Source organism: Monocercomonoides exilis, assembly GCF_001643675.1.
Source record: "Monocercomonoides exilis strain PA203 chromosome Unknown scaffold12-1864167, whole genome shotgun sequence".
Taxonomy (NCBI): Eukaryota; Preaxostyla; order Oxymonadida; family Polymastigidae; genus Monocercomonoides; species Monocercomonoides exilis.
In genome coordinates, this window is record NW_027150557.1 from 519905 (window position 1) to 535728 (window position 15824).

The 15824-nt window shown below is 43.7% G+C and overlaps 4 protein-coding genes across 4 annotated transcripts; 3 read left to right on the forward strand and 1 right to left on the reverse strand.

Annotated features, from left to right (window-relative positions):
• Positions 1-156: 156 nt before the first annotated feature.
• MONOS_627 (putative pantothenate kinase) lies at positions 157-3495 on the forward strand. The gene is made up of 9 exons (XM_067876489.1): positions 157-193; positions 266-423; positions 484-530; positions 588-1353; positions 1522-1643; positions 1741-1848; positions 1968-2518; positions 2681-2867; positions 2974-3495. Exons 2-9 carry the CDS (start codon positions 330-332, stop codon positions 3232-3234), a joined length of 2136 nt encoding a protein of 711 aa, XP_067731139.1. The 5' UTR covers positions 157-193; positions 266-329; the 3' UTR covers positions 3235-3495.
• A 171-nt stretch (positions 3496-3666) lies between these two features.
• Positions 3667-9581, forward strand: MONOS_16754 (DNA damage-binding protein 1, DDB1; the record flags this gene model as incomplete). The annotated part of the gene is made up of 3 exons (XM_067869628.1): positions 3667-3958; positions 4026-4364; positions 4497-9581. The coding sequence occupies 3 exons, from the start codon at positions 3667-3669 to the stop codon at positions 9506-9508; spliced, it is 5643 nt and encodes a 1880-aa protein (XP_067731140.1). The 3' UTR covers positions 9509-9581.
• Positions 9582-9630: 49 nt separating this feature from the next.
• Positions 9631-10654, forward strand: MONOS_626 (putative 40S ribosomal protein S18). Its single transcript, XM_067876478.1, has 4 exons — positions 9631-9653; positions 9754-9914; positions 10016-10204; positions 10279-10654. Exons 1-4 carry the CDS (start codon positions 9651-9653, stop codon positions 10388-10390), a joined length of 465 nt encoding a protein of 154 aa, XP_067731141.1. The 5' UTR covers positions 9631-9650; the 3' UTR covers positions 10391-10654.
• A 92-nt stretch (positions 10655-10746) lies between these two features.
• Positions 10747-15783, reverse strand: MONOS_625 (uncharacterized protein; the record flags this gene model as incomplete). Its single annotated transcript, XM_067876468.1, has 1 exon — positions 10747-15783. One exon carries the CDS (start codon positions 15781-15783, stop codon positions 10747-10749), a length of 5037 nt encoding a protein of 1678 aa, XP_067731142.1.
• Positions 15784-15824: the final 41 nt, after the last annotated feature.

A 15824-nucleotide genomic window follows, 5' to 3' on the forward strand; every position in this document is an offset into this window, starting at 1 on the left:
TTTAAAATAACAATTTACCAATTGATGATCACTTTTGACCCAGATTATTAATTGATGAAAGGTTTCATTTTCTATATTCTCAAGAAAAACATGCATTTTAATAAAATATATTGATGTTTCATCTTTTTTGATTTTAAGATATTTAATTTTTTATGGGTAGATCTTGTAAACTCAATTTTTATTAATATTTCCGGTTTGATTGAATTATCATGAGAAAAATTATTTATTTTTGTTATGACATTATTATTGTTGTTTGCTTGAGAAGTTTAAAGATTCAAATTGATATCTTATCAATTTGACGAATATTCGAGAAATTATCGATTTTGTGAATGGATCTCCTGTTTTCTAAAATGGCAGGTTTGGCTAAAACTGACAATTATTTAGATGATTGGCAGTATGACGATGGAAACGAAGAACCAGTGGGTTTGCTCATTATTTTTATGAAATATATAACATTTTTGAAATGTTAACTTTTATTCGGAGAAACTACGGAGTCTTTATTTGTTCATTCTCTTGACAGTCTTAAGCTGGTATACTATTTTGTTTGGAATTTCATTGTGGTTTATTTTTTGTCCATTTGTGTCTAGACATTGGATATTGGAGGCTCTTTGACTAAATTATGTGTATACATTCCCGACAGCGCTCTTGTCTCACTTCACGAACCTCTTAGATCTTTCTTTTCCGTATTTTCACCACCTCATTCTCGCTCATCACATTCTTCAGCAAAAAGCAAACCATCCACACCCACGAAAACACATTCAAGAGATTCCTCTCCATCACCAAACGTTTCAAGTCACCAACCTCAAACCACACAAGCGAATCATCACCCGATTCCTTCACCAAAGCCACAACGAGCCCAAGTTTTTGCTGCACCTAAGGCAAAATCCATGACAAACCATCTTTCACCTTCAGTTTTATCAAAAACACCAAGTCTCTCTTCTGTGCAAGGTAACTGGGTGCTCCCATCCTTTCAACCATATCAAGATTCTGCACATGCGCCGACATCGCCGGGTGTTTCTTCAAAACATTCAACTCCTTCATCTGAATTATCAAACGAAAAAGGCAAATCTGTCGCTGGACATTCAGAGAAAGGATCAACTTCAGAAGCTGCTACGACGACTCCACCGCTTCCTTTGGGTTCATCAAGCTCATCATCACACGTAGGTTCAAGCGCTCATTCTTCGTCTTCGTCTTCGTCTTCATCTTCGTCTTCCAAGCCATCCTGTATTCAGGGAATTCGCCTTCACAAATCACTTACACTTTCACTTGAAGGAGTTTCTTCTCTGAGAGGCACTCTGTTCTTTTGCTCTTGCCCCACAAGAGATATAAACTATGTCATTTCATTTATAAAAGGTCTGTCACAAAATAATGAATACTTGTTTGATTAAAGGATGCTGTTATTGGAACAATGAACTTGTTCATTTAATTGACAAATAGATTTAATTCCATATTTACAATTAAAAACATTTTTTTGACATTTTTTTTCTCTTCTTTTTTCTTTTAACTGCAATCGTATCTCAGAATTGCGTGTTGTATGCCCCCTCAGCCAGATACGAGGCACTGGAGGAGGAATGTTTAAGTTTCGAGATCTGTTTGCAGAACAGCTGGATTCACTGGAACTTGTCTCGATTGATGAAATGCAGGTTTGATAATGCATTATATTGATAAAATGAACAAATGGAATTTTTTATAATTTTTTATATGATTATCAAATTCACAATTAACTTCCATAAATAACAGTCACTTGTGAAAGGAGCTGACTTTCTGCTTTCTTCTGTTCCTGAAGAATCATTTTGCTATCTTCCTTACATTGACAACGATCATCCTCGAGTATTTCAACCATTAAAGGTTTGAATTTCTTTATAATAATGTATATCGGTTTTCCTAATTTTATTTTGATTTATCATTTTTAATTCACATTTTCCCCGTTGCTCACACTCTTTTTTAAAACTCATTTTTTCTTTCAGCCTTCTCCATACCCATATATCTTTTGCAACATTGGCACGGGGACATCCATATTATGTGCCACATCTCGAGGGAAGTTTGAGCGAGTCACGGGCTCAACCCTTGGTGGAGGGGCCTTCTTTGGCCTGGCGAAGCTGCTGACTGGAGAGAAGACATTTGACGGGATGGTCGAACGAGCCAAAAGAGGAGCGGCAAAGAACGTGAACATGACAGTCGGGGATATTTACGGAGGAAGCTATGGAGGAATTGGGCTGCAGAGCGATATGCCCGCTGGAGCGTTTGGGAAGGTGGTGATGACAGCTGATGAAGACGAGAAGGAAAATGAAATGCATAAAGAACAAGAAAAACTGACAGAAAAGAAAGAAAGAGAAAATGAAATGAAAAAAGCAAGCAATGTGACAGATCTTGACGAGATGGAGGAGGAAAGGGGGAAGAAGAAGGCGGAAGAAGAAAAAGAATCGAAGGCTGCTGAATCAGATCCAGATGCAAACGAAAAACGACAAAAAGAGGAGAAAATGCAGAAATATGATCCAGAAGTGAACCAAGGATTCCAGTTTGTTTTATTTTTATTGAGTCTTTTATTTTATTTTTATTTATTTATTTTTTTCTTTTATTTTTTTCCTTTTTATTACATACAATTTACATTTATTTTCAAACATTCAATTTCTTTTTTTGAAAAACAAATATTTGGCTTTCCATGCTTTAACAACTACAGAAAAGATGATTTGACAAGAGCTGTTTTGGATTTAATCACTTCGCACATTAGTCAGCTAGTGTTCTTCGTTTGCACGAAGCATTCAGTGAGGACTGTATATTTTGGAGGCTCATTCATTGCAGATAACCCCGATGTTATGGGATCCATTTCACAGATGGTAAATTATTTTTCGTTTGGTCAAATAAAGGTGTGATTTTTGAGACACATTTTTTTTTCTGTAACATCATATTTCTTAAAAAATATAAACACAATTTTGACTCATATTAATAATCATTTATATAATAATTTAACAGACGTGTTATCTTCGGCACGAAGCATTCGTTGGCGCGATTGGAGGCATGATAGAAACACTCGGCATTCCATCTCTTCCTTCTCCTGCGTCTTCTGCTTCGGAAGATTCACAGAGAATGATGAGGGCAATGTCCCCATCCTCAAACACTGTTGCTCACACAACACCACAACGCACTGCTTCTCCTTCTTCTAGACGCACTCCATCACTTCAAATTGATGCAAATTCTTGGTCAAAATATTTTGGAGGCGATCTTTTTGAGTAGAAAAAATAATCATTGTTATAATTTTAATTTTTTTATTCTGTTATTTTAAAATATGTTGCACTCTTTTTTTTCTCATACATTTTCGTTATTCATTTATTTTTGAGTTTTTTACATTATCTTAATTATTATTCATTTTTATTTGTGGGCTTTAATGATTCGTTTGTTGTTATATTATTGATGGGTAAGATCATGCGTGATGAAAGATGTGTGTCTTTTTTTGATTTTCAAGAAACAATTGATCATTTTAAAAAATATATTTAAACGAAAAACTTAAAAACGCACATTGCATATATTTATTTATATCAAATTTTGTTTTATTATTCTGGAAAATCCTTTTTTAAAGTTATATTTCATAACAGCGCAAAAACCAACAGCTGTCAGCCATGCTTTTGCGTGCCACTTCACAAATTGCACGGATGATAATTTAATTCTATGGTATATGAGATTTGTTTCTTTTACATTTTTCAATTTTTTTATTTTAGTAAATCAACCTCACTAGAAGTGTATTTGCTTTCAGCAGAGGGCCTTCTTCCAACATTTGACATTTCACTTTTTGGACATGTAACTGCAATTCAAAAGCTTCGATTTCCTGAAGATACAACAGATTCCATTGTTTTTATAACTTCAAAATATCAGATTGGAGTTCTTTCATACAATACATCCACAAAATCCGTTATAACAAGAGCAGCAGGAACAATTCAGGAAGCAGTTGGAAGATCAACTGGTTTGCTTATTTGTCAATTCCTTTTCTAATCAAAGAAAAAAATTTTAACATTATATCCTTTCTTCAGATTCAAATCCTCTCCTCACAATTGATCCTCAACTGCGTGCAATTGCCATTCACGCATATCAAGGACTTATTAAAATTATTCCCGTTCATAGGAATGGGGTATTTGGCGAAGCGTTTACAGTTCGACTTGAAGAACCAACCGTTATTGATTTCGCATTTTTATCGGGGTGCTCAATACCAACTCTCTGTGTTCTTACCGAAACACGTACAGGTCAAAGACAAGTTAAAGTATTCGAATTAGAGTCGAGCACAGCAACCTTCAAAGCTCATCCTTCACCTCTTTTTCCAGCCGATGTTGAAAATGGAAGTAATCTTATTATTCCTGTCGCAGAACCATTCAGTGTGTAAGATTCTTTTAAACTTCTTATTTTTGATAACTTTTATCATTTTCTTTTTTCTTTCTTTCTTTCTTTCTTTCTTTTTTATCCACTCATCTTTCTCTTTCTTCGCCCTTTCTTTCCTTTCATTGAAGATGGATTTGCTGTTGTTGGAAGCAAAACTGTATCATATTTCCCTTCTCAGTTGAAATACCTCTCATCCACAATCACTTCATCCTCACCAGCAGCCACAAAAGATGCTGCCATTTTCTTTCCTCCAACCACCACCTCAGTTTCAATTGGATACAAAGAGGTACTTCCTTCATCATCATCATCATCATCTTCTTCTTCTTCTTCTTCTGTTTCCTCAACAAGCAACCTTCTTCTTTCTCCACTGCACCCTCAATCATCTGACTCCGCACGCACCACTCGCCAGCTACAGCTCACAGACACACAATTTACTGCTTATGCCCCCATCGATGCTGGCCATTATCTTCTTGGAGATATCTATGGACATCTAATACTCCTGTCTATCACACCTTCTGCACCTTCTTCTTCTTCTTCTTCTTCTTCATATTCTCCCTTCTCATCCCCATCTCCTCTTCTTTCCTCCCTCTTCTCTGTGAATCTGACTCTTTTAGGTGTCACTTCGATCCCTTCGGCCATTGCTCCTATTGACGCTGGCTTTGTCTTCATCGCCTCTGAATGCGGAGACTCACAGCTTGTGCAGATAAAAAGGGTGAATAAATCACACAGAAGGAAGAAAGAGATGAAAGAGAAGAAAGGAATGGAAGGAAAGAGAAGAGAGAAAGAAGGAGAAGGAGAAGGAGAAGGAGAAGGAGAAATGAATGGAGCAAATATGGCTTCTTTGAAAGGTGCAGCAGGAGAGGTGCGCGTGAAGACGATGGAAGAGAAGGAAACACTGAACAACAATGGAAATAACATGAAGGAAAGAAGAAGAGAAAGGGCAGATGTTGAAAACAGCATGTCTGATGAATACACAGATGAAGTGGTTGCAGAAGAAGAAAATGATGGTGAAGAAGATGATGATGAAGGAGAAGAGGGCAAAGCTATGTTCATTTCTGGTTTCCAAGCGAAGGCAGAGCAGTGGGTTGTGAAGGTGATGGACACCTTCACAAACATTGGTCCGATTGTTGACTGTGTCGTGGTGGATGCAGATGTGATGACAAGAACAAGTACAAAACAAGAAGAAAACCAGAATCAGAATGGACAATCGACATCGTCTTCATCTTCTTCCTCTTCTTCCTCTTCCTCTTCTTCTTCCTCCCAGCCGTTGATCATCACCTGCAGCGGAGACCGGAAAGACGGGTCCATCCGCATCATCCGGAGTGGTGTTGGTGTGGAGCAGATTGTGAATGAAGAGTGCGAAGGCATCAGAGGCCTCTTTTCGATCCCATCGTATGCCTCGTTTATTCCACCGAAGAGGAAAGAGAAGTCAAATAAAATGGATGTGGAAGATGATGAAGGTATTTCATCATCATCGTCTTCTTCTCTTTCTCTCAATGATTCATGCGGCATTGAGCATTCCTATCTGCTTCAGTCCTATCTGAACGGCACCAGGGCGCTGACTCTGACACCCGAAGGCGAGTTTCTCGAAGTGGAGATCGAGGGAATAGATGCAGATGAAGAGACCATTGCGTGTGGAGTGCTGTGTGTTGAGGCTAATGATGCTGCTGCTGACAATGATGATGAAAGGAGAGAAGGAGGCAAAAAGGGAAGGAAGATGAAAAGAGGGAATGGGAAAAGACTGTTTATTGTTCAGGCGACTTCGAAGAGCATCAATGTGATTGAATATCCGGACCCTTCTGCACACGATGCTTCAATGAAAGACTCACAATCATCATCTTCATCTTCCTCTTCTTCTCTTTCTTCCCCATATTTCCATCGTGTTCTCAGTTGGACTCCCTCTGCTATTGCTGCCATGTCGCCAATGCCATCTCCTTCTATCACAAAGGCTGCAATCATCGAAGGCACCAACACAATTGTCGTGGGGCTGTCGAAGGGAACTTTGGTTTCTCTCACTTTAGCAGTCAAAGCATCATCATCATCATCATCATCTTCTTCTTCTTCTTCTTCTTCTTCTTCTTTCTCTGAAGCAGAAGTGTATTTTGTTACCAACTCTCATTGCAACGTGAACAGCGACATTTCCTCTCTTGCTGCTTGGATGCTTGAACCTCCACTGCACAACTTGCCTCTTCCAAAATCTTCTCTTTCAAATCTTTCTTCTTCTTCTTCTTCTCTTTCCTCTTCTTCTTCTTCCATTGCCACCGTCTCAGGCTTTGCCATAGCTGGTCTGTGGAAGAACCTCTCTTTATGCTGTCTTTCTCTCCCGTCGCTGGAGAAGCTGTGGGAAATGCCACTCGAAATCGCATCTGTCCCTCGAAGCATCGTGTTTCTGCCTCCATCCTATGCTCTTGCATCTTCTGAGTCCTCTTCTTCATCCTCTTCTTCATCAGATGATTCTCATCATCATTACTTGGACAACAGAATATCACTTGCACACTCCTGCCAATGTCCGCACTGTCAAAACATCCGCTCTTCTTCTTCTTCTTCTCCTTCTTCTCTCATTCAAACACAATCTCAATCTTCCTCTTCCTCCTCCTCTTCTTCTTCTCCCTCTCTTCCACCTCCTCAATGCTTCCTTCTGGCTGGTCTGGGGAATGGCCATCTGGTGACACTTCGTATCTGCCCATTGACTGCAACGATTGAAGACCAGCGCTCTTCTTCACTCGCCACTTACCCTCTCCTTCTGATGCCCTTCACTACACTCAAAACAGTTTATTCTTCTTCTGCTTCTTCTTCCTCTTCCTCTCCTTCTGCTTCTTCTTCATTGCAATCTCCTTCTCCACTCACAGACGAAGACACAAAAGTCGTCAAGCGCTTCCAGCAGAACGTGTTTGTCTCGTCTGACCGCCCTGCCGTCCTCACACTTCAAGAATCAGCTTCTCTTTCTCCTTCCTCTTCCTCTTCTTCTTCTTCCTCCTCTTCTTCCTCTTCATCAAACACCCAACCACACATGCTCATGTCCACGCGTCTTGTCTGCAACATGGTGAATGCAAAGGACATCACCACCGCTGCCCCCTTCTCCACACCTCTTGTCCCTTCAGCCTTGTTCCTCTCCACTCCTTCCCATCTCCTCTTTGCTACACTCGATGCTGCACAGTCGCTCCAAGTGCAGACAATCCCATTGGGAGAGACTCCTCGCAGGTTGTGTGTGGACGAGGAGGCTGGGTGTATTGTGGTGGGCACACACAGAGAATACCCTCCGCTTAGAAGATGTGGGGGGAGGTGGAGGGATAGTGGAGATTATGGAGATTATGGCGAAGAGGGAGACAAACAGACAGGGAAGAAGAGGAGAAGGATGATGAGGGATGTGAGTGGAGGAGAAGGGAGAGAAACGAGGGGAAACATTTCGAATGGGATGTTTGGATCGATAGAGATGCAGATGATGAATTCTTTATCATCATCATCATCATTTTCTTCTTCTTCTTCTTCTTCTTCTTCATTTCCATCCTCAATGATGTCAACTGATTTTGATGATGCCCTGGAAGAGGCATTGCCTTCAGAGCAGGACTTTCTCCACACCATCGACATTTCCACGCACCAGCTGAAGCATTCCTACCCACTCAGCCCAAACGAAGTCGTCCTCACCATTCTCAACATTAATCTTCCTGTTTATTCTAATTCCACTCAAAAATCATCATCATCTTCTTCTTTCTCCTCTTCCTCTTCTTCCAAACAACCTCCTTCCTCTCCCCCTCTCCGTTTCATCGCCGTCGGCACTGCTTTCCTCTACCCGGACGAACCAGAAGCATCCAAAGGGCGCATCCTTCTCTTCACAGTGCACCCTTCTTCGCTCTTTCTCGAGCTGTCTGCGGTGGCCGAGGCACAAGGCGCTGTGACTCGCCTGGCAACCGTGTGTGGAACGCATCTGGTGGCTGCTGTGAACAACAGAGTGAGCATCTATTCGTTGGCCATCAATAACACATGTGAAGGTGGATCATTATTCAACAGCTTTTCAGCAATTAACACAGCATCATCATCATCATCATCTTCTTCTTCTTCTTTGTCTGTCCCTTCTCTCCTCCCCTTCCTTCCCCTCCACCCATCACGCACAGTGCTCCGCCGTGTGGCGACACGTGCATCTGGGGTGATGACTGTCTCTTTAGCCACACGGGGTGATCTCATCATCATTGGAGACATTGCCAGGAGCCTGACGCTGCTGAGATTCAACCAAATTACACTGCAGATCGAGGCGCTGGCGATGGAGGCAGCGGCGAGGTGGGTGAGCGACTGTGCATTTCTGATGGAGGATGTGGGGCAATTGAAGAGAGGGAAAAGAGAGAGAGAAGGGGAGAAAGGAGAAGGAGAAGGAGAAAGAGAAAAAGGAGAAAAGACAGAGAAAACGGGAAAAAGAGATTCCGAAGCCAGTTTGTTGAGGGAGCTTGTGGTGGCAGCTGACAGCAATGGCAATCTTGTGGTGCTGAAGAGAGGTGCAGCAGAGAACGACGGGAGGAGAGAGGCACACGACGCTGAGCAGACAGCAGAGGCAATCAGAGCATATTTGAGGGAAGGATCGGGATTCACAGCAGCGAGGAAGGAGGAGATGATGAGCATAGAAGAAGCACACAGCGTGAATTCTTCTTCTTCATCTTCATCTTCATCATCTTCTTCTTCTTCGTCTTCCTCTTCGTCTTCATCATCAACATCATCCTCCGACCAGTTCAGCCCGTCTCTCTCCATCGTAGCCGGCCTCCACACAGGATCCCTCGTCAACAAGCTCGTTCCCTGCTTCCTCCACAAGCCAGGCGCCCCTCAGCCATCAGCTTCTTTGCTCGCTGTGACTGCAGATGGGGCATTGCATTTCCTCCTCACTCTTCCGCAGCCTTTCTCCTCTTTCGCGGCTGATGTGGCTGGTCGCATCTCGGCATCAGCAGCAGGGATCGGGTCTCTTCGCCATTCAGAGTGGAGAGCACAGTGGCACCACTCAGGCAGAACGCTGCCGACTTTTCATGTGACTGATGGAAATCTTCTGGAATTATATACAACATTAAACCCAAGAACAAAGAAAAGAATTGCTTCAGAAGTTAAAATGGATGAATCTGAGATAATTCGTGGAATAGAAGAACTTTCACGACTTCATTAATATATTTAAAATTTTATTTTTTATTTTTTGATTTTTTTTATAAAAATAGTTATAAAAAACACTTTTCAAAAAATTTTATCATTTTTAAATTATGGGTAAAAATTAATTCCCTCTTTGATATTTACTGATCACTTGAGATAAAATGGTTTGATTTTTTGATTGAATTTACCGTCATTTATGAAATATTAACATTTTCTAATGAAATAAATCTTCGCATATTTTAAATTATGCTATTTTTTTCTCAGACTCTTGTTGCTCCAGAAAACTTCCAGCACATTCTTCGTGTGTTTAACACCAACATCAACGGAACAGAGAATGTTGTTTATGCCCTTACTGCAATTAAAGGTATTGGCCGTCGTTTCTCCACCCTTGTGTGCAAACGCGCCAACGTTGACACCACAAAAAGGTTTGATTTTTGCTAAAATTTTTTATTTTTGTTATTAAATCCTGTTTTTGATGAACTGACTTTTTGAATTCCGAAATGTTCGTGCAAAATATTTTTCTCAGAGCTGGTCAACTGACACAGAGCGAGATTGACCGTCTGATCAAGGTTATTGAGAACCCACTTGACCACAAGATTCCAGAATACTTCCTGAACCATCGCCGTGATATCAAGGACGGAACATCATCCCACGCCACTTCACAGCAAGTTGATATCCACATCCGTGATGCTATTGAACGTCTCAAGAAAATCAGGTTTGTTTTGTTTTTTTCTTGCAAATCATTTTTTATTTGATTGAACACAATTTGACTGGCGTTTATTTCAACAGAGCCCATCGTGGTCTGCGTCATATGAGAGGAATCCGTGTGCGTGGACAGCACACAAAGACCACTGGTCGTCACGGACACACAATCGGTGTCTCAAAGAAGAAGACTGCATAAACATAATATTTTTGCTTTCATTGCATTGTACGTTGATACACTTCTTCATTTTTCAGTGTTTATCATTTTATGTGCAAATGAAAGCACTTAATAATCAATGAACTGGAGTAACACAAAACAAGACAAGAACCATTTCAATACATATTCTTTCTATTTGTTCAATATAATATTTTAAAAAATAATTAAACCCTACATACATAATCACAAAGCAACAACGACGAAAAGATGACTTCAATGCCCGGGCTTATACAAAAGGAAAAAAAAGTTACAAAATAAATAAAAAATCAAAAATATCAGATACAATTTAAATGTAAAAAGACATTAACAACGAAAAGCGAAAGGTAAATAACTAATATTCATATGAATTGTTGAGCTTTGCGAAAAGCTGGCGAAACGTCCCAGATAGTAACATCTCCTGTTAAGGAGCCAGACACAAGAGCAGGAATAGTGACAGCTTCTCTCCTCTGGCCTTTGCTTGAGTTTCTCCACTGAGCACCTTCAGAATCCCTTCCACCTTCTCCGCCAGCTTGTGAGTCACGCATCGAAAACATTGGAGACGCAGCTGGTGGAGCTGGAGGAGAAACGCGTCGAAGGAGAAGAGCTGTGCCAAGAATTGATGAAGCATGTGGAATGGAATTTAACGGAACGAGCTTGAGAAGAGGAGACGGCTTCACAAAAGGCGAAGTGCTGTGAGTCGAAGAATTTGATGCTTTTGAAGCATCATTTGAAGACTGTGAAGGAAATGAAGACGACGAGGAAGATGAAGTGCTCGAGATATTTGAAGTGGTTTGGTTCGATCCATTTGATGAAGTGTGACCAGAAGGCGAAGTGGAGCGCTGAGCAGAAACAGAAGAAGAAGCAGCATTATCAGCTGCAGTTGAACTCTTTGCTGCATCTTTCGCTGCATTCGATCTGTGCTGTTGTGAATGTGAATGAGAACGTGACTGAGGCTGAGGCTGTGGCATCCACAGTCTCACACACCCGTCTCTTGAAGCAGTAGCAATGACATTGTCCTTCAGGAAGGATACCTGACAAGCCTCGTCCTTGTGCATGATTGTCGTGAGCACAGGATTTGGATAGCCAGACGTCCACTCCCAGAGCTTCACTGTGCGGTCGCGCGAGGCCGAAGCCAGCAGCTGCAGGCGCCTTTTCCCAGGCGGCGCGGTGGGAGAGAACAGATAAGACTGAGTACACGAAGACATTCCACATCCAGCTACTCCTTTATCTTCTCCCATGTTTGCAGCAGTCTGCCCATCTGGAATGTCTAAAGTGCCAAAATCGACTGAGGTGACAGCGTCTTTGTGTGCATCGAAGCGTCTGATGGGCCCTCCCCTCGACGAGCGGGCAGACTTGCGCAGATCCCAAATGACAACTGTGGCGTCGTCGCTTCCGGCGCCCAGCAGAAAAGGCTCCGTTGGATGCGAGGCAAGACAGAGCACGTCTGAAAAGTCCTTCATTTTCAGTGTGTCGAGGATTGTGCCGGTGGAAATATCGAACACGACGATCTTGGCAGTCCCGCCAACAGCAAGTGTTGTTGGAGAAAGCCAGCAACATGAGAAGATGGCAGAGTCAATGGAAGAAGAAGAAGAAGAAGTGGGAGAAGGGGAAGGGCTCATAAAAGAAGAAGTGGTTGTGAGATATGACTGTTGTGATGAGGCCTGTGATGTTGAACTGGACGGAATGAAAGACTGCCAGACACATTTCATCTCATTCGCAAAGTCCCACAGCTTCAACTCTCCATTCTGTGCACACGTTGCCAGCAGCCTTGACATCACCTGTGGTTTTGGTTCTTCTTTCTGTCCTCTCTTTCTGAGCTTCCGGGGAAATGAAGTGGCTGCAGTGAACGAGAAAGGCGAGACAGCCACTGCAGTCACAGGTGCCATGTGTGCTCTGAAGACAAAGGGGTTCCAGCACGGCCAGCGAGGGAAAGAGGAAAGCCACTGGGTGCCTGAAGAAGACGGATTCAGAGAAGGATGCAAGAAAGGGTCGCTATCGAGAGAGGAAGTGAGGGAAGTTGGAGCAAACAGAGGGGATGAGAGGGTAAGTGCAGCGTTTACTGCGTCTTCGTACTCGGGCACTGTGACTGGGATGCTCCTCCCTTTCTTCTGGCGCATTGAAGAAAGAGGAGGTGAGTGCAAAGAAGGGCTGCCTACAACATTCTTTTCAGCTGAAGAGGAGGAAGATGAAGAAGAAGATGCAAAAGCAGAAACAGCAGAAAGTGCGATTCGCACACGCTTTGTGGGGCTGGAAGTGTTCACCGTCTTCTGCACAGGCGAGGCACAAGGGGATGCGTTGTACGAGGAAGATACACTTAATCCTTTCTTCTCCATCGCCTCTTCAATTGCTGGCGGAAACCCGATCAGATCAATCGCCATTTCAGCATCGCTTTTGGGTGGTTTGACAGTTTCCTCGTCTTTTGCACGTTTTGTTTCCTTTGAAGATGAATAAGGCGAACGTGAGCGAGAAGGTGAAGGAGAACGAGATTTTGTTCTGGTTCTGCTGTTGGACGAAGATGCTGTTTTTCTAGTTGGTGATGATGAAGATGATGAAGATGAAGATAAAGACGAAGAGGAGGAAGAAGAAGAAATTGAGGGTGAAGGCGAAGAAGGGAATTTTGCAGGAGGAGCAGTGCCTGAAGGAGACGTTGCAGTCAGAGCAGGAAATGGGGTTGTCTGGTTTAGCTGAGCATTCGACTGAGCAGGCCCTATCGATTGAAAAGTGTAAGTTGTAATGGTCTTCGGCTTCTGTGGTGCCATCCGCACAGCTTTGCGCTCTCTTTCTTCTCTCTCCCGTTCGATCGCTGCTTGCTTCTCTTCCTCTTCTTTTCTTTTCTTCTCCTGCTCTTTGTCTTCTTCTCCAAGAATATCTGCCAAATCGCTCGGAATCTCCTCCACACCGTATCTGTCATTCGGCGAGCGCATCTTCCCTTCTTTTCTCCCACTCCCCTTTCTGTTCCATTCTCCCATCCTCTCCTTCCTCTCTCCAATTCCCTCAAGGCTCGCCAATGATCCGCTACTGCTACCTCCTCCGCTTCTTGTCAGTGTCAGCGTCGCTGGCTGCAATCCTGTTGTCAGATACGCAGATGTTGGATCATCCAGATCTGAATCCCCGTCCTCTTCATTATCATCATCCGACGCAAACACCCCTCCTTCCTTTGCTTTCCCCTTTCCGCTGGTTGCCTCTTCCACTGTGCTCTCCTGCCTCCCGTGCTGCTTCATCCGTGGGCGATGCACCGACCACAGCCGCACAAACCCGCTGTGGTCGCCCGTCACAAAGTCGATCGGAGTCACCAGCTCGCCAGCAGACGAGCGGTAGAAGTACAGCGACGTCGGCAAGTGCAGCGTGGATGAGTCTGTTTTTGAGGAGAAATGACCCTTTGAGCAGAACTGAGGGAGAAGAGGAGGCAGATACGACTGGAAGTGTGTGTTTTTGGCTGCTGCTGCAGCGTCTTGCCCGCCTGTTTTGTTCTCTGCAGCGAGTGCAGCCTCCTTCTCGATCTGTTTCAGCACCTTGCGCCGCTCATAGCGCTGCAGAAGATGGTACAGCTGGGACTGCCACAGCGGGACAGTTGGAACCAGACAGCGCAGAGTGGTGTTTGCGTGTGAGAGTACTTTTGATGAGCCTCCAGTTGTGTCAGAGGCAGAGGATTTGAACAGATAGTGAGTGATGGTGGGGACAAGTGGTGTGGCGGTGAATGTGATGAGAGAAGGAGGAGGCTGTGGGCGGATGGAAAGTAGAGAGGAGAGAACTGATGGCGGAAGAACTTCGGGTTTCACAGTTGATTTGGACAGCAAACGAGAAAGTTGAAGTTTATCGTTCAGATCCGATTCTTCGGACTTTGTTCTATCAACAGTTGAACCAGTTATCGATGCAGCTGTTGATGTGGATGATGGCATATTCATTGAACGTGACAGGACAATTGAACTACGCACAGAAGAAGAAGAAGAAGAAGAAGAAGCAACGGGAGAATTCCCTCTCTGCCTCATCTCCTCCTTCCTCACTGCATCCACAATGGCAGCCGATGACAGTGCAGTCATCACTGAGCTGTCGGTTGAGCTTCGCATCTTCGACTTCTGCGACGCTTTCCACCGGCCTCCCTCCGGGGACTCGCTGCGCCTGCCGCTCTGGGCGTAGATGGTGGATGTGGTAGGCGCCATGAATGTGGGTACAGCAAGTGAGGCAGACACTTTGATCTCTTCGGGTGTGAGAGAAGGAGAGGCATCGAACTTCTGCTGGAGAAAGGGGGAGATGGGAGAGGAGAGGGAAAGCGCACTGGATGCAGAGAGGAGATCAGCAGAAGAGCGGAGATACGAACGGGAAAGACGGCGCGCGCCACTGGCTCTGGTTTGTGAATAACGCGAGGGAGAATGAGAAGGAGAAGGAGAGGAAGAGAACATGAAGGAGGAAGACGTAGAAACAAAAGAGACAGAGGAATTAGGGCGTGAGTAGCGTTTGAACTGAGTGTGAGGCTCGCTGCTGCTCTGTGGAGTGGACAGAGAAGACGCGTTGGGAGGCGAAGTGGAGCGGATGAGGGCAGGCGTGGTGGCTGCGGTGGAAGGGCGGCGAACCACAGGAACCTCAGAAATGGTCCTTGACTTTGAGGGAGTCAGGCGCGAGGAGGCAGAAGAGATGGAAGAGCGTGCAATGACTGGGCGGGTGCTGGTTTTAGAGCTTGGAGACAGCTTCTGAGCAGACGATGAACGAGAGGCGCGGTGCTTTGTGGAAGACAATGCAGAAGACGGGCGAGTCGCAAGCTGGACGGAAGATGAACGTGTGTGGCGTGTTGAGGTTCTGCTGAATTTGTTGTCTGCAGACGCTGCAGCAGTCTTTGGGCGCTTATGCACAGAGCGGCTGAGTGTGACAGAGGCTGAGCGCTTTCGTTTGCCTGCAGTGGAAAGTCGGGGAGATGAGGATTCTATGGGTAGTGGGGTTGTTTGAGTTGATGATGAAGTGGCGGGTTCTGAATATGTTGGAAGAGAAGGAGCATCACTAACTGAAGAAGAAGATGATGATGATGACGATGAGGATGATGATGATGAAAGAGAAGAAAGGGCAGTTTCCATTCTATCATAAATTGAAATGACGTCATTGAGCGTTGCGCCTTTAAACTTGTTGGTTGAAGCATCTGTTTTGCTGGCAGGAGGAGTTTCAAGAGAAGAATTTGTGTGGATTGTCTGAATCCATTCTGCACTTTCTTGTATAATCATCATGAGATTTGCCAGATAGCCGTACAATGTCTTGCTTTCATAAAAATAAATTGGATTTTCCTTGTCTTCTTGTTTCTCTTCGTTCAAAAAATCAATAACCTCGCTCAACAAGCTATCGGCTGACGAAGAATCTGGATTTGAAATATCAGCAAGCTCTTCCAGTTGGGAGATGTAGTTATTTATCATGGACTAGTACAAATATGAGAAAAGATCAATGATTTTCATTT

What these genes read in the sequence shown, in the direction of transcription:
- MONOS_627 (XM_067876489.1), top strand. Translation starts at nt 330, where the DNA reads ATGGATCTCCTGTTTTCTAAAATGGCAGGTTTGGCTAAAACTGACAAT. An exon ending in TCTCGATTGATGAAATGCAG is followed by an intron (nt 1,644 to 1,740) that starts GTTTGATAATGC and finishes CATAAATAACAG; the next exon opens with TCACTTGTGAAAGGAGCTGA. An exon ending in TTTCGTTTGGTCAAATAAAG is followed by an intron (nt 2,868 to 2,973) that starts GTGTGATTTTTG and finishes ATAATTTAACAG; the next exon opens with ACGTGTTATCTTCGGCACGA.
- MONOS_626 (XM_067876478.1), top strand. An exon ending in AACGTTGACACCACAAAAAG is followed by an intron (nt 9,915 to 10,015) that starts GTTTGATTTTTG and finishes TATTTTTCTCAG; the next exon opens with AGCTGGTCAACTGACACAGA. An exon ending in GAACGTCTCAAGAAAATCAG is followed by an intron (nt 10,205 to 10,278) that starts GTTTGTTTTGTT and finishes TTATTTCAACAG; the next exon opens with AGCCCATCGTGGTCTGCGTC.